The sequence below is a fragment of the Anabas testudineus genome, chromosome 12 (genome assembly GCF_900324465.2).
Source record: "Anabas testudineus chromosome 12, fAnaTes1.2, whole genome shotgun sequence".
Taxonomy (NCBI): Eukaryota; Metazoa; Chordata; class Actinopteri; order Anabantiformes; family Anabantidae; genus Anabas; species Anabas testudineus.
In genome coordinates this window covers 3043933-3069695 of record NC_046621.1, presented here as the reverse complement: position 1 = coordinate 3069695, position 25763 = coordinate 3043933, and the positions used below count along the sequence as shown (strand labels likewise).

Here is a 25763-nt window from a genome sequence, read left to right as displayed (position 1 = left end):
GCCGAGGCACGTCTCTAGGAATACATCTCGCCCTCACCACTGCAGAGTCCATCTATGATTTCCCCCCCTCCCCAGTTATAAACGAGCTGTTTTGTTTGATAATCAAATGTCTGTGAATTTCAGCCTCTGTGTCTCTCGCGCCCACACCATTACGCACACACGAGCGCGCCAATGCGTTGCACTATTTCTGATGGAGAAAATTGCCAAAGTGAATTGATATCTGATTTTTAGCAACATAAATGGCGTGTAAACACACAAGCGCACACATAAAGACCACAAGTGCGCACACGTACACACGCACACACTGGCGAGGCAACGCATTATAACTCCAAAGTCATCCAGTTTGCTCTAATCATTACAATTAGTCGTGAATTATCACCGGACTCTGACAGACGTTCCTTGTAACTCTCTTTTATTTCCACCCTGCGCTAATCAGCGGCTCTCATTACAAACGCTGATTAAACTGCAAATTACCCAGCAGCGGCCCCGTCCGCGCCTACCAGTGCCTCGCTCAATATCAATTAAGCCTAGCAGCCCGTCTGTAGTCTCCCGACGTTTCCAAATGCTTGATAGTGCCACTTATTAGTTTGGAAAACTCGGAAAATACCAATAATCAACGGCCATGAAGCTGCAGGGAAAGAGCCCAGGGTTTTCCCACCACAGATGCAATCACATGCCAAATATATAGGATTTCTCTGCTGCTGCACTGCATGCAGGCCTGGATCCAGCCCACAGAAACCTCTTTATATTCCACTGCAGGAGAGCAGAAAAATGTAGTTATTAGAAGAGCAGATATCGTTTTAATACATTATTATTCTATGTTGCAATTGTCAATTCTTTAAAATTGTAGAGAGAATTGACTGGTTTCTACCCTCCCATGTTAACCTGTCCTTGGCAAAATATAAATTAATAGCAGCTCTCTATAATTGCATGTTAGTAAGAAATGTAACCCCTTACTCTACCAGCTGGTCTACTCATTGTTGGAGTACTGAGGAGTATTTGGTAATAAATCCTTATAAGATTAATATAATTCAATGTTCTTTATGGAATAAGTGAGTGCATGATGACGTGCAGTGTACTGAAGTATAAGTATAGTATAGTGTTTGATGGTGTCTTCTGTGTGTGGATGGGCAGAACCAGCAGGTAACCTATATCTGAAGTCTGATCTGACACGCCACTGTGTGTTTACATCAGGCTCTGATCAGAAAACTAGACTGAAATGATGACATCACATCTCTCATTGAAGTTTCAGTATAAATCAAGTTGCTACTGTAGAAAACCATTAGCTCAATTCCATGTAATTCTCTGCTCCAGATCACTGTATTATGTTCTATGTGTTAGCAGCACTTTAATGTTGGGATAGTTAGAACAAGTAGGGCTGCATCTCGACCAGGGTTACTGACCTCTGACTAAGTTTGAAATACACCAAAATACACAATACGTAGCTTTAGGTTTTAATTCATTTGTGACACTGATGTTGTATTTAAAATTACAAGCAGTTTGCCAGTTTTATGTATAATCTAATTCCGCTTTGGAAAACTTTGCATCCTACAGGATTTAGTTTCAGGTGTACATTTTCACCATTCTTACATCAACATCTCTGCCCACAATTTGTAGATTTAACTGTTACGATCTGTTATACTGAGCTATTAAGATTTTAAGTTGTATTTTAACATACTGTAAATAATTAATTGATGGTTGTATATCATAAAGTTCTGCTGAAGCAGGAGAAATGTGGAGAAACAGTGCTGATAATAATAAAAATGTATTTTTTACACACAAAAAGCCCTGAAGAATACTATGAAATTTGGTCTTTCTTGGTAGATCACATAAATCAATATCAGATGCACAAAGATTCAAATTTTATTGAACGTGCTGTCTTTGTAATGCAGCCATGTCAATTGTTTAGCTTAAGTGATATACTGTGTAAATAAAGAAATGGGCTCAGTCTGAGGTTTGTGAAGGATCAACTTAAACAGAGTGTCAAATATTTGTCTGTTTATGAAGTTCAATGCTTGTTGAAATTAAATGTGAAAGGCAAAGTAATACTAAAACAACAGGGGCCTACAGATAGATCTAAATGTGATCTAATAAGCAACATGTAAGTGTATTCCAGAGAGTAGATATTTCATTAGTGGGGACTGCTGAAAGACTGGGCTCTCACTTTGGAGATATTTTAGATCAGATCATCATCAAGCAACGGTTTAAATTCAGTGCTGTAACTTTATTATGGGATATTTAGGAAGGTGAGAAACAGAACATTACAAACATACAACACACCCAAATAAACATAAACAAACAATCATTTACCCTCATCAGTGACAGCCTCTACATTTACAACTATCAACTTTTAATACATTGAGTACTTACATGTTTTATACAATAAGGAGCTACATTTTTGTTGACAATAAACTTTTTCCTACATGTGTAATATTTTCAGTGCAGTAAATTTTTTTTGGCACAGACTATTTTTACATTGCAATATTTATTTTATTTAAATAACATATCTCAGTATTTGTTTTTTCCACCACTGTGCAACGGTAAGTGCAGGATAAATGTGATTAAATACTGAGCAAAGAACAGACGAGTTTATTCCCAGAACTGTTTTCCCTACTGGACCTGTCATTCTGATCCACGCACTCGATAATCTACTCCAACAGATCGATTCATCTGCGAGCAGCTTGTTATCCCTGACTTCCACCTGCACACGTTAGCTTCAGCTCATTCAGTCACAACAGTGTGGTCCAAATTATATAACTACAACCATGGCAGATCCAAGAATACGGCAAATTAAGATAAAGACAGGCATCGTTAAAAGGTAAGAACGGCTTTTCGTTTCAGTAACAGATATATTACCAAGCCAGTGAAGTTTGTGTGAGGCTAAGCGTAGCTAGCTAGCTAGTTAGCTTAGCTGAGTGGACATTAAACCAAACCGCGCATGGAGCGTGTTTGTCTGCGGCCATCGATTCGATATCCAGGCAGTTTTCTTTTGTTTGCACAAGCTACAGTTCGCTGTTGTTTGGCAGTGACGGGCTAAAACGTCTGGTTCAATAATACAAGTTCCCTCATGGGACGTCGCACTGTAGTTGACATCCAAGCTAAGCGATAGCTAGTTGACGTTGGAGGCTGTTTGCTCGTTAGCTAGCAGCTAATAACAAATTGCCTCTTAGCTCATCTTTAAAGTAACACATGCTGTATTGTTCACCAAATGTCGTTTATAGTAATGAGAGAAATAAGCAGCTAACAACTGCACATTAAATTATATTCACTCAGTGTTTGTAGATTTAAAAGAAACCTAAACTAGCTGCAGAGATGCTCACAATGACAACAGCAGTATTTTGGCTAACTTCAGATAAACAGCAGTGTAACTGGGGTTGTGTTTGTATACAACAAGATTTTCTACCACCTGGTTTATTGATGACGTTTGTGGCGATGTCGTGAATACCTGCAGTCATCATACAACAACGGGAATGTCCTTGAACTGTATTGTTAGTGCTAATATGGCCTAACGTTAGATGGCAGGTCACAACATGGGTGTGAACCTAAGTCTGTAAGTTTATTGTCACTATGGACACAACTGCATGTGTCAACGAATCTGAAAAGTCGTTGACACTAAAATTAAAGGGACTACTGACTACTCGATACTTGGCAGATAGGTTGTTGCAGCATCTTCTGTGGATTTCGTCTGGCACAGTGTCCTTTGTCTCTTTATATAATGTCGAGATTAGAGCTCCCTTTCCACTTTATTAGGTATAACTATACAGTGTGATGCAACCCAGTAATCCCCCAGAAAGCACCCAGAAACAGGCATGAAGAACTCTTTTTGTAGCTGAAAACTCCTTTTAAAGAAAAATATTTCCAGTCTGTTGACAATGGTCTTCCTGGAATAATGACCATAATAACACACGTGCACTACTAAACTATTCTTAAATCAAGTGAAGAATTAATTGCAGACCTTTATATGGGCACTCAACCTCCAGAGATTCAGCAATTCATTAGTTCATTGGCATTGATAATAATTATTTTGATTGTTAAAAGAAAAAACAAAATTCTCTTGTTTCAGCTTCTTTCAGTGGTGTATTTTCTGATTTTCTTAGTCCTCCATTTGAGGAAACTGAATATCTTATTTTTATAGACCCTTTGACAGCCTACGTGATGATTTCAACATTGTCTTATCTGGAGGTGAAACAAAAGAAAATTAGAGGCAAACATGAGTCACCTCAGGCTGCATAACCTTACCAAAAATGTCATCTTGCTGTGTTGCATATTAAACCAGTCCTCATATGAAGTGTGCACCACAAACACAATCATTTCATGAGTCCAGTCTAGTTTTATCGCATTTAACCACACGTCCTTTTAATTTTTTTGACTTACATTGGGAGCTGTTATCTGATTTCTAAGTCTAGTTAGAGTTGTCACTCCTTCAATTCTGGAATCCAACTATGACCCTGGTTAATTTAAACATTTTCAATTATATGATAAAGGAAATGCAGTTTGATTTTCTTGAAAAATACTTGACATTTGACATTGAATTTACAGTACTTTCCTGTTAAATGGAGCAGTTCTCCTGCAAACAAATGGCAAACAGAAAAGTCAAACATGTAACCAAATAAATTCTGTGTGTGGGAAACATTACATCTAAATTTAGATACACAGGGCATTTGATGTAGGATCTTTGTGATTCTCATCAAATTCAAGCAAGCTTATTAATAGATTTAACATCCATTCAGAGCTCACATCTAAATTTATACACTGGCCCATGTGCTGAAATAGAAAATACTGTAGATATTATTAGGTGTGTTGAGATAATGGGATCACAATAGTAGTCTGTGTGATAGTCTGAGACCTCTAATCCCCTCCTGTCAATGGCGTTTGTGTAATGTGTTATCGATTGTGTTTTGATGAGGGTCAGATTACTGAGAGGCTCCCTGAGGTGCTAATGATAGAGGCTGGATTTCCATCTGTGTTACAGTGTCCACAGCAGGAAAACAACAGTCTATAAGTACCAGTAGTGCACTCTATCAGCCAGTGCTCCTCCAAAACATATACTTGTATTTTTCAGTGTACTTTCTGAACATGAAGAGGAGATAGGTGTAAATGTAGAGGCTGTCATTGCTTTCTGTTTCTTCATAATCTCGTCTCTCCCCGTCTTTCTGCTGTGTCCTTCCACCTCCCTTTTTCTCTCCTCACTCCTTCCTCCCTTTTATATATTGGAGTTTAGAGGAAACCTGCCTGCTCTTTTAGCCAGGCCTATTTCCAGTGGCTTTTGCACATTCCAGTCAGTGCCTTTCTGCCCTAGCGAGGCGGATGCCCTTAATAAAATGACAACAGTAATTTGCCTTTGTCATTCCGGTCCCAGCACAGACTACATCGTGGCTCAAAAATACAGTGCTAGAAGAGGCGGCCGAATGTGTGTGTCGGCTGGCTCTAATTCCCTTTTTTTTCTATTTTCCAGAGAGCTGCCTTTTCCATTAAGCCTGAGGTGGCAGGTCTATTTAAAACCAGCCCCGACCCCACCCCTCATTCACACAGCGCTCCAAGTCTGTGAGAAATAAGAAATTAACATCAGGACTCGAAGGGGAGGAATGGACATTTTGTTATTAGACTGTCCTTCAGTTTTATTCAAATTATTCCAGCCTTCCTTTCTCCATCTTTTCTCCTCTCTTTGCCACCTTCTTTGACTCTAAGCAGGTGACATCACTCATTCTGCATCAAGCATGAGAGAGGAAGGCAGGAGCAGAGATTGCATATGGTGGCTGTTTAAAAGCTTCTTGATGGAACTGTATTAGAATGAGAGGTAATTGATGTAAAATTTGACAGAGTGCTGTTGGCTTCCTTGGATAAGCAAGGAGCAGCGAACACGAAGGGAAGGGTCTCCAGTAATGTGACTGATTAATGAAGGATCACTCACTTACGCACACGCAGCTGATTTTATGAAAAATAAAATTTGTGTTGTCATTCTGACAAGCAGGCACAGACGGAAAAAGACTGTTAGTTGGGAAATCATTATCAATAGCTGTATTTTCAAACTCCATTATCCCAATCAGGGTCGGAATCTGTTTAATAGATTTAGTTCCATTTGGCCTGTAATTGATAAATAATCAAAATTTATCAATGTACTCAAGCCTATTTTCACTAACAATCAAGGAAAAGAGGCCCATTTACCACCTGACTTGGTCCAAATTAGGAGCTAAATTGATGATCAATTAATCTCTAAAAAGGACTAGTAGTGTGTGTGTGTGTGTGTGTGTGTGTGTGTGTGTGTGTGTGTGTGTGTGTGTGTGTGTGTGTGTGTGTGTGTGTGTGTGTGTGTGTGTGTGTGTGTGTGTGTGTGTGCATGAGTGTGTTGGAGGAATGGGAGCTAATATAAGCGAGCAAAAGGTTTTGGTTTTGTCTGGCTGCTGCATGTTTGTACAACACAGGAGAAACTGTTAAAGGGAGCACGATGTTGGAAGTTATATTCAATTTTCTTCATTTGTGTATTTGTAACTTAGCGTAAATTAAATATTTAGTTTTGCTTCACTATCAAAATGAAGGCAGTGTGCTTAATGACATTAATCAAGCTCAAAGAAATTGTGGATCTTGAAGGGAAAATAGTCTGTGACCATTTTTATACGTTCAAGCTCATTATTGTCATAGGTCATGTTTTCATAATATATGTTGGATTGGAGATCAGATTAAATTACTGCAGAAGCAATTAGTCGACTTACTGAGTGGATTCTTATAATATTAATCGCCAACCATTTAAATTTTTTATTTGTTGTTTCTGATCAATTTACATATCAAGTAATTATTAAACTGTTTTATACGACTGCAAATTTAAAAATCTGAACCTATGTAAAAATGTGAAGTTTTAGGAATTGTAGTATTTTCAGAGAAGAAAATACTGGAAACTCCTGGTTTCTAGTCGACACTTCTAACCGATGCATTCAAACAAAAGTACCTTCTGCATATTAATTAGTCATACGCTTGTGCTTAATTAGATTTTTTCCTCATCTAGATATATTTCTTTTTATTTTTTATGTTATATAAACATTATTATGAATCTGGTTTCCAGAAATTCACTGTACATCACCTTCAGTAGTGAGATTAGTGGTGGTAAGTGGTGATCACAGTGGAACATTTAGCAGCTGAAGAACTCACTATTTGCATTGGAGTTGGTGGAAGTTCTTTTATCATATTGTTTTATAATAGTACTGGTAATAATTTGACATCTGGCCTGGAGGAGCCTTCATGGAGTATCGCCAAGTCGTAAATATGTATAAAAAAATTTACCACAGTCCCTGGAGAAGTGATAATGTGTGAGTGTTTACAGCTTTCTTCTTCTGCATCTAGATCTTTAGAAAAATATTTCTACTTTTATATGTTCACTTTATTAACATTTGGAGCCATTTTTTTTTTTTTGAGTTAATTGTAAAACCGCCTCGAAAAACACAAATTAGCCGCAACGTCACAAAAGGTAGTTCAGCCAGATTCAGAGAGGGGAGTAGTAGTTATATTCAAGGCTAAATTACTATTTCTGTGTTGACTTTTTACAGTATAATTATTATAAAATCCTGGGTGTTACTGATACAGAGTGCTCTTTATGCCGATCTACATCTATAGAGTGGAACAGAGTGATAAGCTGCTGCTGCTGCATCAATACTATTAAACATTTTTCATGTGAGTAATTTTCCTAAGTTGATTTTTAGATCGCAGCAAAACATGAATGTTGAATTTCATATTCAAATGTGATTTAAGGCTGATCTCCACTTGAGTACCAGTATTCTGTGATGCCTGCAGCAGTGACGAGGAATGATGTGTTCAGTCGTTGTTGTTGAGGTGTGTATCTTGCCATCCTGCGGGAGATGATCTCGCTGTGTCCCCTCAGTCAGAGAAACGTTAGAGTGAATGAAGACAGATGGCATTGTCTGGATAAGGTGACCATCACAGCCCGCCTTTAATGGTTCAGCTTATATTATCTGTCTGGGAGGCTGTGCATTTACGTTTCATGTTTGATGGAACAACACTGTTTCGCTGCCGTCAACTATAAACTTTATTTATTCCCCTTCTTCCTCTTCTCTGCAGGCTGGCAAAGGAGGAGATTGCCTACATAACCGAGGCAAAGCAGCAGGAGGAGAAGGTTGAGAAGCTGAAAGCAGAAGCAGGTGACGATTATGTCATCAAAAAACAGGTTTGTGGACCCCGCGTTTCCCTTCTTTGATTCTCTACAGCAATTATATGTGTTAATTTGAAAACCTTTGCGTTGTCCACCAACTGTTCCCATAGTAAGTAAAGGGTTTTTACTCGCTCATTGTTAGGAAGTGAATTGTATCTTGATGACTTGAGTAGCCTCTCGTTCACATAATGAGGTCAGTCCACAGTGATAATGAAGAATTAGTTTTGAGAGGAGAATCATAAGTGATTTTGTAATTTGCTTGATGCAGATGTAATTATGTTACTTTAGAGGAGTTTGATGATCACTGACACATGCTGGTAATTTAGCGTCCTCGACGGATCACTGGCCCACATCCTGCTCTCTGTTCTCTCTCACCACGCCTGCAGCAGTGCTCTTAAGTGAAGGTTTGAACTTTTATGTTAAGCACTGCTGATGTATTAATGACATCTTAAAGACGAACTTTATCTGATTGTGGAGACTTTTTAAGTTTCTGCAAGTTTCTAAACATATAATGTTTTCAAATCTGATGGTTGGATAGTTGCTACGTTTAATGTGCAGCCAGAAATCGACTCGGTGACCCCGATGTTTGTGGACAACTGCTCTACCAACTTATCCACTCGACTCATTCCTGCAGCACACTTTTTACACAATTGTTATGGGGACGTGAAATTTGGGACAGGGGTTCTTTTTTCATCAAGAGAACGTGGAACATGTTGTCGCTTTAGTTTCAGTTTCAGAACCGTGACCCCCCTAGCTGCTCGGGATGAATTATAATTCATATATAGTCATCATCCGGAAATGTGTGTCTGTCCAGTACCTGCAAATATTAACAGATTCATCAGCCTCATTATTTATGGTGCTAATTGTTAATGTACAAATGTTAGCATGCTAAAATGCTAAACTAGCATAACGTAAATGTTACACCTACCAGACATCTGTATGTTAGCAATTGTGAGCACGTTGGCGCTTCAACATGTGTGACACATTTCAGAGATGATTTAAAATGTTTAACACAGGCAAAGAAACTCAGAACAATGCTAAAACCACCAAGCAAAACAAGTGTTATATTTGACGTAAACATGCTGGGTCCACATACTTCCATGTTCCCAAACATACAACACACAACAGCACTAAAACCTTCTGTCACTGACATGAAATACACAACTGTATCCCCACAACCTGAAGCCCAGACTCCACGTCTGATTATATTTACTGATAACATTAAAATTCTGTGTGTGTTTTGTTTTGTTTGTTCATTCAAAGTATGGCGGCTCGGGCTGAGCTGCAGGCTTGGCCGGTGTTAAATGTGGAGATTGGGGGGCCAGATGGATTATGGTTGGAGATGAGAGGTCTGAGGCAGGATGGATTTGAGGTTTTTATTTTAATGGAATCAATACACTGTAAGTGTCGTCTTTATCCAGCACTGATGGGATCATTCCACTGAACTGGGAGGGCACCGTGACTTTTCTCTGTTTCAGCATTCCTCTGCTTAGTCTGGTTCACCTTGTCACATCTAGATGCCAACCAGCTCGACTAGTTGTCTACTGCCTTTCAATATGTCTGCCTGTGTATGAGTTCACCCGAGTGCCTGTTGGTGCGCGTTGCTGTGCGGCATACATGTCTGTGACTGTGTCCACGTTTCGGCTTTCCAGCTCGACAAAGTGTTAGGTGAGGAAGCATCTGTCATGAGTGAGTGTGTCTGACAGTGTTAGCCAACTTCTCTGCTCTTTAGGGTGCCAGCTGGGGGAATTCCACATTAGCCATGGCTGTGAAAGTTCCCCAAGCTGCAACACCGTTTCGCTCCAGGCGTAGTAATACCTCTTTACGCCTGATCACGGTGCCTTCGGTTCAGGGTTTCTTCATTCATCCAGGTGTGCAGGCAGATCGAGGTGGTCCCCTGCTGCCCCAACTCCCCGTGCGATCGATAACTCAATAACATTTTTCATACCACTGGCTTGTTGGGAGATGTCAACCACAGCACAGTATTTGTGGGACACCTGGCACATTATTGTCGGCAACAAGGCTACAACAAAATGCTGTGAATGAACGTGCATGTACTTGTGGAAAATATGTGTTGATTCTTTTCTGACGACGGGTAATAAAAAAAAAAATAATAACACATCTGTGGTGGGGGGATTCTGAAATAATCAAGGTGGTGATAACACTGTTGTGGTTTCAGATGGAGGTGTTGCAGGAGTCCAGAATGATGATCCCAGACTGTCACCGCCGTCTGGCCGTAGCACACGCAGATTTGCTTCAGTTACTGGTAGGTTTCACTTCAAGTCACCGTTAACAGGAAGTGTGAAAAATCACAACACGACAAAACTTAAATAAACTTTAGATCAGTTTATTCTGTAAAATACTAATGTCAACCTTATGTTTAGTGCTGATTAGCAAATGTTAGCATGCTAAGAGCCCAAACTAAGATAATGAACATGGTAAACATTAGCATCTTAGTATGTTGACATTACAAGGCCGTGATTTAGTGGGGAAACGTGTTAGTGGGCAAAAGTTGCTTTGGTCAGTTATGTGATAAATGTCCACCTGGTGAATCACTTTAAGTGAACACGTTATTTCTGCTGTTTACCTCCAGATCGTCATGAACTAACACGAAACTGGGAGAAATGTAACTTGACTTTCCAGATTGTAGTTTAACTAGTCTCACCAGCTGTATGAAAATGGCTTTTTTGTGATTTCTGTGAGCTGAACATTTTGTTATGTTCAGGTTTGTACGGCCACTGTTTGCTAATCCCCTCAGGAGCTACATCAGTATGATGAGAAGCAAACATAAGCATGCGTGTCTCAGGGTTATCTCAATTAATGCAGGCAGCTCTCACATGAGAGCTGGATGTTAGGCAGGGGGAGCTAACCTGGAATTAGCAACATGTCTCCTTCTCCATCTCTCATGCTTTTTCCTCTTGGTTTAGATAGACGTCCATATGCACATGCTCATCACATTTCTTTAGCAGCGCTGTCACTGCAACAACCACCACAGGAACTCACACACCTCATTAAAGATGATGTTATCCCTCAGCTCAACCCTGAACTGCTAAATGTAGATCCGGACTTAAAAGTCACCGTAGACATTAAGTTTTCTAATGACGCTGAACATCAAACACAAGTTACCAAAGAAAGTTGGTGGATTTATAAAGAAGTCGGCAGCAATTTGTTTTGAGTTTTTCCACAGCTACAAAAAGACCAAAAACAGTGTATGTGTTTGTGTCTTTCCAGGAAACTGAAGAGGAATTGGCCGAATCAGAGGAGTACAAAGAGGCTAGAAACGTATTGGACTCGGTGAAGCTTGAAGGATAATTTCTGATGTGTGTCTGTTCTCACTGTGAGATTCACTTGCTTTAATGTCCATTCCTTTTGTCAGGCCTTGTTTGGAACCATGGAGGAAAACTGAATCCATTCAGCTCAGTTTCCATTCTTGATGTAATTATTTCTACAGTTTACTGTTAACGTGCCACCACATTTGATCATACCCCTCCTGTGTGTAAAATCCCACAAGAATGAGAAAAGAATTTGGTTTATTACAGTAGAGCAGTGGGGGGTTTTCTTACGTTTTTATTTGTCATACTAACACACACTTTAAACTTATGATTAAACACACACACTCTGGTCTTTTGTCTTTTCTGGAGTTAAACACTGTTTGATTTATTAAACTACAGATAACTCTGTACTTGATATAAATGTCACAGCTGTGAGATATAACTGGTTTTAATATGTTTATTCTTTAATCTATAAAAAGTTTATTTTACTACATATTAAATACTAATGTTTAAAACAGCTGAAGTCAGCACATATCACATTGAAGAAGCTGAACCTGTAGTGAATCAGGTATTATTGCTTGTTAAACATTTATCAAAAAGAATTAGGTGGTCGATTAATTTGCTGATCATTTTAAATTTCAGTGTAATCACCTGGTCGTATTCCTGTTAACAGCAGTAACATGGATTGTGTCTTGATACCTACACACTGGGAAACGCTGTCAGTCTAATGACAGATGATGGTTCTGGCCATGAATGACAACACGGGCCTGTCTCATGTCCCTGCTCCTCATCTGCTCCTTAAAATAACGACACCTCACATTAAGGCTGAGAAAGTCCTTCCTAAATAGTCATACTAATAAATGAACTCAATTGGCAGACAAATTAAGGTTACATTTGACTTGATCCTTATTTTACAGATTTCGATAATTATCGGGATCACCCCAAAGTCTCATTATCGCCCTAATGAGGCGCTGCTACTCCGTGACATCTACCCCGCTCCATCTCGTTAAGGAAATCGCTCTTCAATGCTGATTATTTTATTTGGAGCTATAATTATATTTCTTTCGGATAAATCACGGCCTAATCGAGTCCGTACAGAGGGCAGCGGCGCTAATTGAGGCATGAGATGCGCCAGCGGGGCGCAGCACCTGGGTTGATGTGACCACAGGAGCCGCGCAGGCTGCTGCAGGCTGCTGCATGAGAAGTGTTCACATCCTGAGAACAACCGTGTGCAGATACGCTCCTCTGAGCCCTGCGCCCTGCGTTTTACCTGTAAGTCAGGCTGTGCGTCAGCAAATTATAAATCAATTATCCAAATAAAAGCAGCTGTCAGGCAGCAGACTGTGACCTATTATTCTGAAAAATCTAAATGTGAAGTGTAAAAGTACAGTATGAGGATTAAATAGAAATACTACTGAAGCACTGTATTCATTAAGTGGTTCAGAATATAGTGGCACAGTTAATACTTTACATACTGTTCATTTCTTAAACATTTAACTGACTGATTGAACCTCTTCAGTTCACACATCACCTGAATTCTCTCTTGTAAATGGCCAAAGAGCAGGGTGACCGGCCATTTCCAGTCTAATGACATATGAGGGGATATTTTAATAGTTCATTCTTCCTCCCTGCAGGTTGCACATTATTTAAAGGGGGTGTTGCGCTCTAGGCAACAATAAAATAAAATAAGAAATACATTGTAGTACAGGAACTTAGTGTTTAGATGATGGGCAAACTGTATTTATTCATCTGTTTATGCATCATCAATAGGAGCCTAACATTTATTTACATCAGTATTTCACATTTACAGTAGACTAAGTGCAACAAATCAAACTTACCCTCTGATCTTGTTGGTATTTTACTTAAATTACTTGTACAATAGATCGAATTAGTTTAAAAATAAGTTTAAAAATTACAGAGAGGTGCACAGATTTTTTGCTAAACTCTGTCCACGTCCAACTTGTGCAGCTGCCTGGATGCAGAGCAGAGTCCTCTGCTTGCAGCTGAGTTGCAGCATCAGCGGCAGCCGCTGTAACTTATTACTCCTAATCCCTCTGACTGTCACCAAATCAGCTGCATGAAACAAGAATCTCATTTGTTAAACTCGGGGCTTGTGCGCTGGAAGATCGATTGTTTTTCTCCTCAGAAATCTGTAATTAAGCGAAAACAGACTGCAAAGGAGGGATCAAGGAGGGCCGTGTGGTTTGGAGAGGCTGGACTGGACGCAGGAGGTCACGGGTTCGAGCCCCGGCAGCCACCAACTGTGCGTCCATCACTTACAAACACACAAGAGGCAAAAACAGCCCGTTTACAGGTGAATTATATTTTTATTTTTTTGCAGTTTTATTATTAAAAGTCACTCCTCATCTCCACAGCGCGTGAAAATGTCTACTTTCCAGTCAGATGCACCGCATTAACTCGCAGGAGGCGAATTTGTTTGTCTATTTTTATTCATATCATGGAAAAGATTGATGTGAACACGTTAGTGGAATCTGGGTAGAGGTGTAGCAAACTGTGGTTTGGCCCTTGTTTACCCCAATCAGCAAAACGACAAGCTCCAAGTGAAACGATGAAAAAGCTGAATTTAAAAAACTCCGTGTAATAAGAACAGCCACTTTAAGGAGAGCAGGAAATGAGTTCATATAAAAGAATCAATTATTAGGCTATTTAAGATTTAATTGTATTACAGGAAGTGTGTGTATCCAGCAGTAACACACTAATAAAAGTGTTTATTTGGCTAAAATAAAATGTAGAAATATATAAATAGGACACAGATTAAACCAAATATTAAAATTCAATTATTTCTTTTTGCTGTTTCTGGACCTCCTGGAACAAATATCTCATGCTGCCTGACATCTCATCATCCCCGCTCTCATGTTTGGGTTAAATATGACCTGCAGCTACTAGAGGAGTCATTCACTTTTGTTTGTACAGCTATAAAAACTCAGAGCTATTGAAAAGCCATAAAACGAAGGGCGCAATCCATCATCTCGCAATGTGATGCTTTTAAATGATCCTCATCGGCCTCTGCGCGCCACGAAAATCTGTACAAAGAAAGAAGCTGTAATAAAATACCACCTCTTTTACGCATGATTATTAAACCAAGTAGCAACAATTGTATAAATTGTTAAACATCTGTTTATAAATCTGTCAAATTAAACAAGCCTGTGAGCGCATGCTGGGCTTTACCTCAAGATACTGAATACTCTGCATCAGCAACGCTACAGTTCAAGTCTAAACCCTCCTGAGATGTTTCTCAAGTTCGGTTCTCAAAAACAGTAGAGCCTCTGCAAAGAAGAGGACGCGGCACATTTCTCCAGTTGCGCATCCTCTTCTGATCCTCCTCTGAAGAAAGACGCAGACATCAGCGCAAAGATGAAACCTCCTCCGCATCCCGGTGCGTCCGCAACAGACTCCCGGACACCACTCCGGTCCATCCATCCATCCCTCCCTCCTGGTCGGTCGGTCCGTCCGCGGTGCCACCAGATTGCAGACAAATAAAAGATGAGCAGAGGCAATTGAAGCCTGGTGGATGAAGAAAAGCAGCTTCACGCTCGGACGCCTCCTTTGTGCCACTTTTTTTCAGCGCACAATAAATAAATCAGCTCTCCGACATCTGTCTAAAGCCTGTCTGATTTTTTTTGTGCTTAAATATTTGGCAGACTGGTGTGTGTGTATGTGTGTGTGTGTGTGTGTGTGTGTGTGTGTGTGTGTGTGACAAAGCTGTTGTGCTAATTGAGTCTAATGGTGGTTTATTCACCCACAAAGAGTCTAATTTATGCTTGATTTTCTTTTTTACTTTTTCTTGTCTGATAGAAAATAAATAACGTTCATTTGTGCAGATTATAAAAACGGAGCCTCATCCAAACATTAATGTTTATTTATTCTGTCATGTTACCCACAGTGTGTATGGACCGAGCATCCACAGCTCATGTTAAACTCCCTCCTCTTTCCGCCGAATTAATTTGCTCACATCATTTACAACAAGTCCCTCCCTTCTTGACAGTTGGGCCTAAATACTAGTAAATTACCACTAATTTATACTGATCCTACGCTGATATTTGCAGTAAAGGCGTATAGATTTATCTCTAATTACATAAAAGCCTAATGGCCTTGAAAATTAGCCTGGTTAGAATTGTATAAAGTTTGTTGTTTGGCTGACTGGGAAATCAAAGATATTAGAAGAGGTTCAGTTGGTGTCCAAGAGGCATTTAGTGTCACAAGGAGATTCAAAATAACACTGAGCAGTAACGATGAATGTAGTTTTATATTTTAGACCCGAGTCGGTCTCTGACCATATTACCCACTGAACGTGGCGTCTGTTTACGCAGCCATGTGGTTCTTCCTCATATGAACTAGTCCAGTTCTTGTTCCAGCGACTTGCTATGAAAACGAGCGCAGAACAGCACGCGCAATTAAACAAATATTGTGGTGATCCAACATTTCTTGAGCGGGTCGAAGCTTTCACACAGATATTAAATCAGGTTATTTTATTGGATGTAATTTGGAGGAGAAATCAAAGCCAATTACAGGAATGAGGAGGAATGAACTTGTGGATGTGAGAGGATGGAGGGGCGGAGGAGGTGGAGAGGTGCCGGGGTCTCGGGCTAAAGCTGACATACCTCAGGCTTCAACTCTGATTGGTCCTCGTTTGGAGAAGCTCATGGGTTCATTCCGTTGTTAAGCGCCTCCCCATTTCTCTAAACTACATTATAATGCAACGAACCTCCCTTTTAACCACAAACCGAATTTGCTTTCATTTAGTCTATATATATTTCTTAAATAGGTTAAAGTCATAGAGATTTTTTTGGAATAGCATTTCGCCCTGGAGCGGTGCGCAATGCTATCTCATGCCGACCTCCTGGATGCTCGCCTCGGTGAGTTATCATCACCAAACTCCGGTCTTCAACTCTACTGTAAGCTGGAGGCACTTCTAATCTTAAATCAAGCTCTGAAAATTGTCAATTTGCTTCTTATATCATCTTAATGCGACTGAAGTGACTCAAACTGGCTTAATTCATTGGAAAAGTAATTATTATTATTATATTACTGCGTAATTTGATTTAACAATTTCCTAAGATATCAGTGGGCTCGAATTGAATTAAGAGTATTTAAGGAGCAGATTGTAATGTGCATGCTGTCTCTGTCAAAGAGCTGCAGTCACCGCTTTTTAATTTCTGCATTTGTGTTTTCCTTCAGTGCATGTGCAGCTTTTCTCTCATCGTTTTCTACTGCAGCGAAAATCATGTTTCGACTGTGCATGATGTTTCACTTGTGCTTGTACAGATTTTAAATCTCGCACTGTCTTTTTCTAACCATGTTCTTTTTCCCTCCTGTAGAAAACATGTTTACTGTGCAAATCTCACCAGCTGTGGTTGTCTGTGCAGGGATGAAAGATGCCGCGGTGGAGCTCCTGGGTCACAGGGAGGCTTTGAAGTGCAGACTCGGCGGTGGGGGACCTGATCCAGGACACTCCGGGGAGCTCGGCCCGGGCCCGGATGGTGTCGAAGGGGCCACGATGCTTCCCGGTGACGATATCAGCAGCGGCGGAGGATCCAACCCGGTGCAAGTGAACAGCAAAGAGCAAGAGAAGCAGCAGCAACAGCAGCAGCAGAACAACAACAACAACAACAATCCGAACCAGTCTGGAGGGCAGCAGACCCAGAAACAGAAGCGGCACCGGACCCGCTTCACCCCGGCGCAGCTCAACGAGCTGGAGAGGAGCTTCGCCAAAACGCACTACCCAGACATCTTCATGCGGGAGGAGCTGGCTCTAAGGATCGGTCTCACGGAGTCCAGAGTGCAGGTAGGTCGACTGGGGCTGTCCGGGTTCTTAAACAGCTGTGGATCAAATGGTTAAAACCGAACACAGGGACACAGTCTGGGCTGGAAAACGTAGAAAGCAGCAACAAATATAGAAGAATAAAAAAAAATCATTTAACTTTGATTTAAAAAACGCCACGAAACATGTTTTTATAAGTGATTATAACAAATACATGTCAAAAATAAGAACTATTCAAACCTGCTGTAGCCTTGAAATAAACAAATTAAAAACTGCACTCAGTGAAATTAAACTCCACAGTTATATTCAAATTAATTTGCGTTTTGATATTTGAAACGCGCACAAAGAGCAAATTCCCTCTAGCAATGAAAGGTAAATTGTTTTTCCTGATTCACAGAGAGAAGTAATTCTTCATCCAAAATAACTGGTATCGACTTGTTATTTAAGAAAGAAAGAAAGAAAGAAAAGTGTTTTATCGTTTTTATTCACACTCAATGTGCAGCTGAAAAAAAAAACACGTCAATTAAAATATAAAATCTAAATTATACTGATTAACTTCACTCTCTGCATCTAATACAAATAAGAATTGTACACGACCCACGCCTGATGAAGCCTTTTTCCTATTTTATTTTATTAAATCAGATGATGTAAGATATGGAGCTGATTAAGGATTGTATGATGCGTTCAGGTGCGTGTGTTTCACCCACACACTGAGCACAACAACACTCCAGCACGAACGGTGTCATTACAGGTGGATTATTCGCATTATTTTCCTGCTCCACTCATCTTTTTACTCTGTTTTACATTGAACGATAAATATTTGCAGGTTACTTTATAATATAAATATGTTATATTTTATTATTATATTTACATTTTGTGTGCACCTCTTGTATCACAGCTATAAGGAACCAAATGATGATACAGTTCGACCATTCTGGTTCAATCCTCCTCAGATTAAACTGACTCCACACTGATCCCTTCAGTCCACAGCTTCACTAAACTCTGTGCTGCTGTATTTGATTCTCGATGTGCTGCTGCCCTCGACAAAATATAAACCATCAAGCACACAGGGAATAATAGTGTCACCGCCTTATTAACTATAGCAATGGCAAACTGGGTCGCTCACATGTGAAATCACAGCCTATAATCATTATGATCACTGCATGGGTCAATTCAGTCTCTATGTATATTTCCATAAAATACAAATTAGTGAAATGACGCTGATCTGCTGCAATAAGAAGCGGCTCCAGCTCCAGTTTGGCGCCGGGCCTGTCACTGCGCCCTGCGTCTTAATGCCGGGCTCGCTGAGACTGCACTCTGTCTTTTTTAAACGGAATGAGAAATTGCATTTTCTTTCCTTTGAAGTGTAATGCATTTCAGGCCGGATTTCACGGCTGGCTACGCGAGAGGGAGGAGAGTGAGATTGCGCCGTTCTTATTACTGCGTCTCACTTTCTCAACCAAATCTTCACATTAATCATAGACGCGCGCTTACAAGCAAAAGCTACAGAAGCTCAAGGACTCCGGGAATAAAGTCTGACTGCCAGCAGCCTATTTGTCACAGCAATAACATTATCTTTATTATCTGAGTGTGTGGTTTTCAATGGCTCCTTCCAAAGCCGTAAAAAATCTTTTGGGGTCAAATTATGTTTTTAAAAATGTGCATTTGGCACAAAAACAAAACGGTCGCACATTAAAAACATCATAATGTTGATGTTTGTAGTAGAATTTATTATGAACTTTATTTATTTAAATGGCACAAATTCATGAACTGATAATCCTCACGTGTCTACTTCCCACTCACACGTTTATTATAAATCAAATGATATCGAGATGTGTCCTCTATCACACAACAGGCTGAAAGATCTCTGCACATTTGACTTTGTTAATAATGGAGGCTCGTCTACTAACCCACTCAAACTAACTCCGTGACCACGTTATTAATAGTCTTTCATAAATCTGTAAATAGTTGGTGGAAGCTGAAAAACAGAATTCCGATTTATTGTTGGTTGTTCCCGTTATTATGATGATGTTAGAACCTTCTAATGTGCGTTTACAGCCCTGGTTGTTTGGCCTGTCTGTGCTCCAGCACTCATTACACCTGCTCCCCTCTAACTCTTCGTCTCTTTCTGCAGGTCTGGTTTCAGAACCGACGCGCCAAGTGGAAGAAGCGCAAGAAGACCACCAATGTCTTCCGGGCTCCGGGGACGCTCCTGCCGACGCACCACGGCCTGCCTCAGTTCCCGTCCGCGGCTGCAGCGGCGGCGGCGATGGGCGACAGCCTCTGCTCTTTCCACGCCAACGACACCCGCTGGGCCACGGCGGGGATGCCCGGCGTGTCTCAGCTGCAGCTTCCGCCGGCTCTGGGCCGCCAGCAGGCCATGGCGCAGTCCTTGTCTCAGTGCAGCCTCGGCGCCGGTCCGCCGCCCAACTCCATGGGTCTATCCAACATGTCGTCGAACGGATCCGGCTTACAGTCACACCTCTACCAGCCCACTTTCCCCGGGATGGTACCCGCGTCCCTGTCGGGCCCGACCAACGTGACCGGCTCGCCTCAGCTCTGTAGTTCCCCGGACAGTGACGTCTGGAGAGGGACAAGCATCGCCTCGCTGCGGCGCAAAGCGCTGGAGCACACAGTATCCATGAGTTTCACCTAGTGATGAGTGCCAGCGTGAAGTGTTTTTCTTTCACTCACAAAGAGATCTTCTGCATTTAGTTCGTATTCATCCAGTCCAGGAAAATACAACCAGGATACAGGTGCAGAGCTGTGCACCTGGCATTTTTTTGTCCCAAATCTCAAACAAGAGGGAAAACTGAAGCTATTTATCGAGCCTGTTGGCTTTATCAAGCATAGGGCTGGTTCTGTTTTAAAGTATAACATATTATTTCGCACTTAACCTATGACAATTATTTATTTGTCTATTTAAATTAACTTATTCATTTGTTGGCTATTTATTTCTTTGGCACACGCAGCCCTCACCTTTGTTGTTGCAGGGCTTTCAGTGGCATTTGCTTGATGAGTGACTGTTTTTGAAGACAAATTCTGTGGATACTTTGAAATACAAAACTAGGTTACCGGTTCCTTTTTCAGACCTGCTGCACAGCTTACAACGCTGAAGGGCCAAAGGGATGCACATGGACGTGCCGGAGGTTTAAAAGACATGAAGGATTCACTGGCAGAGGGAAGGAAACTGATGTGAATCAGAACTACGTGGAAAAGGACTTGACTGCATGTGCTGTCCAAGGCAAAAAATAAGGGAAATACAATAAATGAAAACATGGAAACTGACTTAACTATAATCTGTTATATAGGATGTTTTGTGTAGCGGAAGCACTCTTGTTCCCATTTGGTCAGTTTGTGATAACTTATGTTTCCAAGATTATGTCTGTGCTTATTATCAACTATGACTTTCTTAAATGTTTGAACCATTTTGTTTCATGGACATGTTTATATCAATTAAATGTAAATGGTCAAATAAAAATCATTTTCAATTATGACACATCATGAATCAAACTTCTTTTCTTGGAGCAGTTGTGCAGCTCTGTGATTTCAAGCTAATCTAGTTGTTTTATAACTAGTTTATTTAGCTTTAACTGTTAAGATCCACTTCATTTTTGAATCTTTATCAAACACTAGATCTAGTTTGTTTGCAGCTTTCATTCAGTCCAGTGATGCAGCACCCAGTGTGAGTCAGTAAAAATACAATTTAAACTAAATGACTTTAGAAATTATTTTCAAATCTGTATCTGCGATTCATGTTTAGCTTCTAATTTTCTGTTCTCTTACAATAAGTCAAGACGTGACGATGACTTCCACAGCGAAGAGGGTGAAAATGCAATATAAATAAAAAATCACATGAAATTTGAACAAAAAAGTAAAAACAAGTGAAGAATATTTTATTTTTAATCTTTAAAAATACAATTTATTTCTTTTATATCACAGTTCTGGCAAATATTCTATTTGTACTTTCAGTATTTTCTGCTGCTTAATAGTTAAACTTACCTATCTTCAGGTATATCTGTATGTTTTACTTCTCTGACAGCTACACCTGAAATAATCTAAATTAACCCCGACCCAGTCAGATACGATATTATGATATTGTGATGTTTCTTAATGTGAAAACATCCATAATAGTAACCCCACAATAATATATAACAACATGAGAAAGTCATTTGGTGTTGTGCAACCCCCAGAGTTGAGATAATTTTGTTAATTATACTGTTTACAGTAGTGAGGAATACTGTGACTGTAGATATGATTCGTTTGTCTAACCCAGCGCCAGTTTCCTAGTTGTGTTATATTTGCATTTGCAGCTTCATATATCTCAAAAAGAAGCCAAATAACTTGAGTCATAAAGGAGATAAAAGTGCAGAATCAGGACTGAATGAGCAGGATTGTTTTGTTTTTAGAAGATTAGCTGTATGTCTACTTCTTAGTCAGATGCAGCCTGGATGTCCCATGATATAAACGCTGAAGTTTAATTTACCTGTGATGAATTTGTTTCTCATGTAAAAACACAGATGGCATCACCAGCTGCTGAAGGTGAGTGTATTTTTGTTTTTTTAAAAATACACACATTTTAATTTACACCGATGCAACTGAAGAGGTGGAAAACACAGTTGACATCAACAGTGGGCTTGATTCTGTTGCAAGTGTACATTTCTACCTGGGGTGGATTTACTGGTTAAACCTCTGCATGTGTGTTTTTGTCCTAAGCGGAAGTGAGTGCTTATGAACTGTAGATGTTAAACAACATGTTAAACTGTATTACACCTGTAGAAAGCTTTCTACTGTGCTCCCTAAGTAAACTGAAGATGTGTCGGCCTTGTATTCCTCTTGTTCTGCCCACTTGTCATGTAGAAATCGTAGAATCTCACCCATCAGTCGTTTGAGTTGTTGCCAACAAGCGTTGCAGCACATTAAGTCACGAGACGTTCGCTTGATTTTCCAACCAGTTTCCTCCAGTTGCACATTTTTGCTCCTGACAGATGATGTTGTGCTGTCAATGACTGTAAATCATCTCTGGGTGCTGCTTGTGGTCACAGAGCTGTGTTCACATTCCCTACTTCTGACAACGTACTAGTCGTTGTGTTCAATCCTGCATTTGCTTTTCTTTTTAATGTGACACGTTGGTCTTGATATGTTTCTCTTCTAACCTTATGCGTAATGTTTTAACAAAGTGCATTAAACACCTTAAACGTGAATGGATTTTTCCTAACCCATGTTAAGAACTACTGTTCTAAAGTCTTAATAAATACATTTAAATCCATCAGGAATGATGCCGTCTCCACCCACCATGTGCTGCAGCTTTGGTGATGTCTGAATGTGTTTCTAAACATGAAGAAGAAATGATCAGGGGCTGGAGAAGCATGGGGATAAAGATTTTTGTAGTCTAGCGACAGATGTGAAATAATATTACATAAATGTAATAATTTGTTTCACTATCACCCAGGCTAATTAGTTTGTGGAAATGGGTAACCTGCTTCTCATTGGGTAATTTGTCACACACTGACGAGGTAGCCAATCAGTGACCCTGCTGTTGGTGGGATCATTTCTCCCAGAATGCTGTGCAACGAGTGTGTCATGGAAAATGTGGGAGCGGGCCAATGTTTACCTCCTATTTATTCCACACAAATAAATGAAATCAGTCAATAAACCATCCAAGGGTGAATATGGCTCTCTCTATCTTGGATTATGAATGAGAGCTCATTAATTTTCCTGTGTGTGTGTGTGTGTGTGTGTGTGTGTGTGTGTGTGTGTGTGTGTGTGTGTGTGTGTGTGTTGTATGCATGTACTGTATGTGTGTGTTTATGTCCATGCATATGAGATTACTGTGTTTCTCTCCACATGTTTATATTCGTGTATGAATGTGTGTGTGAATGAAATTAAGTGACTTTAGATTTGTAAATATTCGTTATGCAGCTGTATTAGAAACCAAAACAACGAGAGTACTTGTATTTTACAATTACCTTAATGAAATAACAATATTAGTTTGACCTTTCTTACATGTTAACAAGGAAGCAACCAGCAGGCAGCTAGATTAGCTTAGCATCAAGAGTGGAAACAGAGGTCAACAGCTGGTTGATGGTACAGTTTTTCAACCTATAGACTAAAATATAAAAAGAGCTTGTTAATTAGTGAGCTGTAGGTGTATATTATATTATTTATGCTCATAGAGGCTGTTGGCTCTGTCAACGAGACTAGAGACTTAAACTAGATTAGCTATTAGCTTTCTGCAAGTTCCAATACGTTTACAGTTTGGTTATTTATTACTGTTGCGATGCAAGACCTTTGTTTTGTAATTTCCACGTAAAGCTCAAGTAAAAGACAATATTAATGACATTTATTTATTGAATAGTGACATCAGGCACAACCTGTTTATTTAATTTTAAACAAGACTACAACCTTTCCCTAACCTGCACCTACGGAACTGTGGAATTGATATTATGTGAATGAACTAAGCCAGAAGTCTCAGCATTGAAAACCAGAGCTGAACATGTTCCCAACACCAAAAGACAATGAGGAAAAATGATCTCTGAAGTCAGTTTGGGGCTTTGGGAGTGAGCTGGAAGCTTCACATCCATGTTAGGAATCCAAATTCATGAGAACTTTAATTTTATTTGACAGGTAGAGTCTAGCAGAGTCTTTGTGATTGTTATTCCGCACGTCAGCGAGAAAATCCCATTTGAAGTTTTTTATTAATTTTGGTTAAAATGGAAGAGCTTCGACTTTGTCTGCTCACGATGAAGCTGACTGACATCTCGCTGCTCCCTCCATTTGTCATTGTTTGAAAAGGTCTTAATTGTATTACATGCAAATGAAGAGATTTGATTTTTGCCCATTATCTATTCATAAGAGAAAATGAACAGAACATTAGTGGGTCACCAAATGACAGAGCGATGAGGAGGGGAGGAAAAAGGGAAGGAGGGGTGAGAGACTGACAGCGATGATGATGGTACAGAGTAAAGGAGAACTGGCAGCTTTGCATTACCTCGCTGTACTTTTGGTCTCGTTTTAAACTTTAAGGTTCGTGCAAAAGCAATATTTGCACGGCCTTATTTCAAATGTGTGAGTGTCTGTATGTGTGAATATAATAGGTCAAGGTTGATAATTAACCTATGATGACTGAAACACAGCAATTACAGTCATACTCATGTGACAAATCAAAGTGACAGAGGCATCTTTCCCACAGGTTTAGACCATGATCCACTGGATTATGTGCCATAAAGCCTATAGGTATCTTTACTGATCAGATATACAATCTTTGTTTTAATTAGAGCCTGTGGAGTAAGTGAAATGAATGTTTGTATTTCTACTTTCACTATAACTTTTGTCTCTTTACTAACCATGGTTAGATGTTCAAATTAATATTAACTACTTAACTACTTTAAACTGAACTGAATACATCATAATTTGCATAGATTGAATTAGTAAATTCTTGTTGATCCTTTAGTTGGGCAGCATTAAGCATTAAGGAGAAGAGCTCTAAACTATATTTAACATCCTAAACTCATGGTGATGTCGCTCCTGTTTATCATTAGCTGTGGACTGAGGTCTGAGAGCTGAGCCCATGTGGAGGTGGAGGACGCAGTGGGTAAAGCAGAACATAGTGAAAGTGTGATGAAGAGGGACAGTGAAGTGTGTTGGTCAGGAATGAGCCTCTCTCTTCTACAAGACCCCTCTCAACAGTGAAGGAAGGAGCCTGTTATTGAATACTGTTGTTGAGCTATTGTAAAATTACAGCTTAATTCTTTTTTCATCATCATAACCATTTGTTTTCCTTACGGCTGGAGATGGGAGGATGAGATCCTGCACAACAGTAGAGGAGCACGGTCAGGCAGAGTGTTCTTTTTTTCTTTGCTCTGATTCTCTCTTGGTCTTTAGTCCTGTGAGTGTTTTGGTGACCATCGCATCATGACTTCACCTCTTAGCTGATTCCTGCCATTGGTCATATTTGACATCTCGTCTGCTCCAGACCAAGGCCGCTGCACTCAAGACCCACTCACTTTCTTACCACCATTTCTTTCAGTTTCCTTCCCTTGCTCCTCTCATGTTGTTTTTATAAATTCTCTTCATCTTTTCTCTCATCATCACCCTATAATGTGTTTTCCGATCTCATTTCTTGTATCCTGGCCTTACATTTCTTGTACTTTCATTTTAGCCATGCTAACTTCATGGCTCTAGGGATGGCAGTGTCAGTCTGTGTAAGTCCACTTCAGGTTCAGAAGTATCTCAACAACTATTCTGATGGATTGACGTGCCGTTTTGGACACACATTCATGGCCTGCTCAGGATGGACTGCAGTAACTTTAATGATCACCTCATTTTTCATTTAGAACCATCATCAGGACACATCTGTATTTTGACAAATACTGTGATTTGTGTCGCTACCTGTGCTTGGATCTTCAAACCTTTAATTATATACTGACTCACAACACTTATCTACAGTCTACATATCTGACCCATGCATTGAGATAACTGAGAGGTAGTTAAACAAACAGAGCATCACCCACTCTCACATCTAAAACCCATTCACTCCACCACAACCAAT

At 40.0% G+C, this 25763-nt stretch overlaps 2 protein-coding genes across 2 annotated transcripts; both read left to right on the top strand.

Annotated features, from left to right (window-relative positions):
* Positions 1-2661: 2661 nt before the first annotated feature.
* On the top strand, positions 2662-11845 carry tbca (tubulin cofactor a). Its single transcript, XM_026353730.1, has 4 exons — positions 2662-2818; positions 8068-8173; positions 10338-10424; positions 11390-11845. Exons 1-4 carry the CDS (start codon positions 2766-2768, stop codon positions 11468-11470), a joined length of 327 nt encoding a protein of 108 aa, XP_026209515.1. The 5' UTR covers positions 2662-2765; the 3' UTR covers positions 11471-11845.
* Positions 11846-16206: 4361 nt separating this feature from the next.
* otpa (orthopedia homeobox a) lies at positions 16207-19868 on the top strand. Its single transcript, XM_026356207.1, has 3 exons — positions 16207-16307; positions 16818-17236; positions 19347-19868. Exons 1-3 carry the CDS (start codon positions 16271-16273, stop codon positions 19866-19868), a joined length of 978 nt encoding a protein of 325 aa, XP_026211992.1. The 5' UTR covers positions 16207-16270.
* The last annotated feature ends 5895 nt before the right edge of the window (positions 19869-25763 follow it).

Bases quoted from the DNA above. Each gene is read 5' to 3' on its own strand.
- tbca (XM_026353730.1), top strand. From the start codon at position 2,766: ATGGCAGATCCAAGAATACGGCAAATTAAGATAAAGACAGGCATCGTT. The intron at 2,819-8,067 runs GTAAGAACGGCT...TCTTCTCTGCAG, and splicing joins AAGACAGGCATCGTTAAAAG to GCTGGCAAAGGAGGAGATTG. The intron at 10,425-11,389 runs GTAGGTTTCACT...GTGTCTTTCCAG, and splicing joins CAGATTTGCTTCAGTTACTG to GAAACTGAAGAGGAATTGGC.
- otpa (XM_026356207.1), top strand. From the start codon at position 16,271: ATGCTATCTCATGCCGACCTCCTGGATGCTCGCCTCG. The intron at 16,308-16,817 runs GTGAGTTATCAT...TTGTCTGTGCAG, and splicing joins CCTCCTGGATGCTCGCCTCG to GGATGAAAGATGCCGCGGTG. The intron at 17,237-19,346 runs GTAGGTCGACTG...CTCTTTCTGCAG, and splicing joins TCACGGAGTCCAGAGTGCAG to GTCTGGTTTCAGAACCGACG.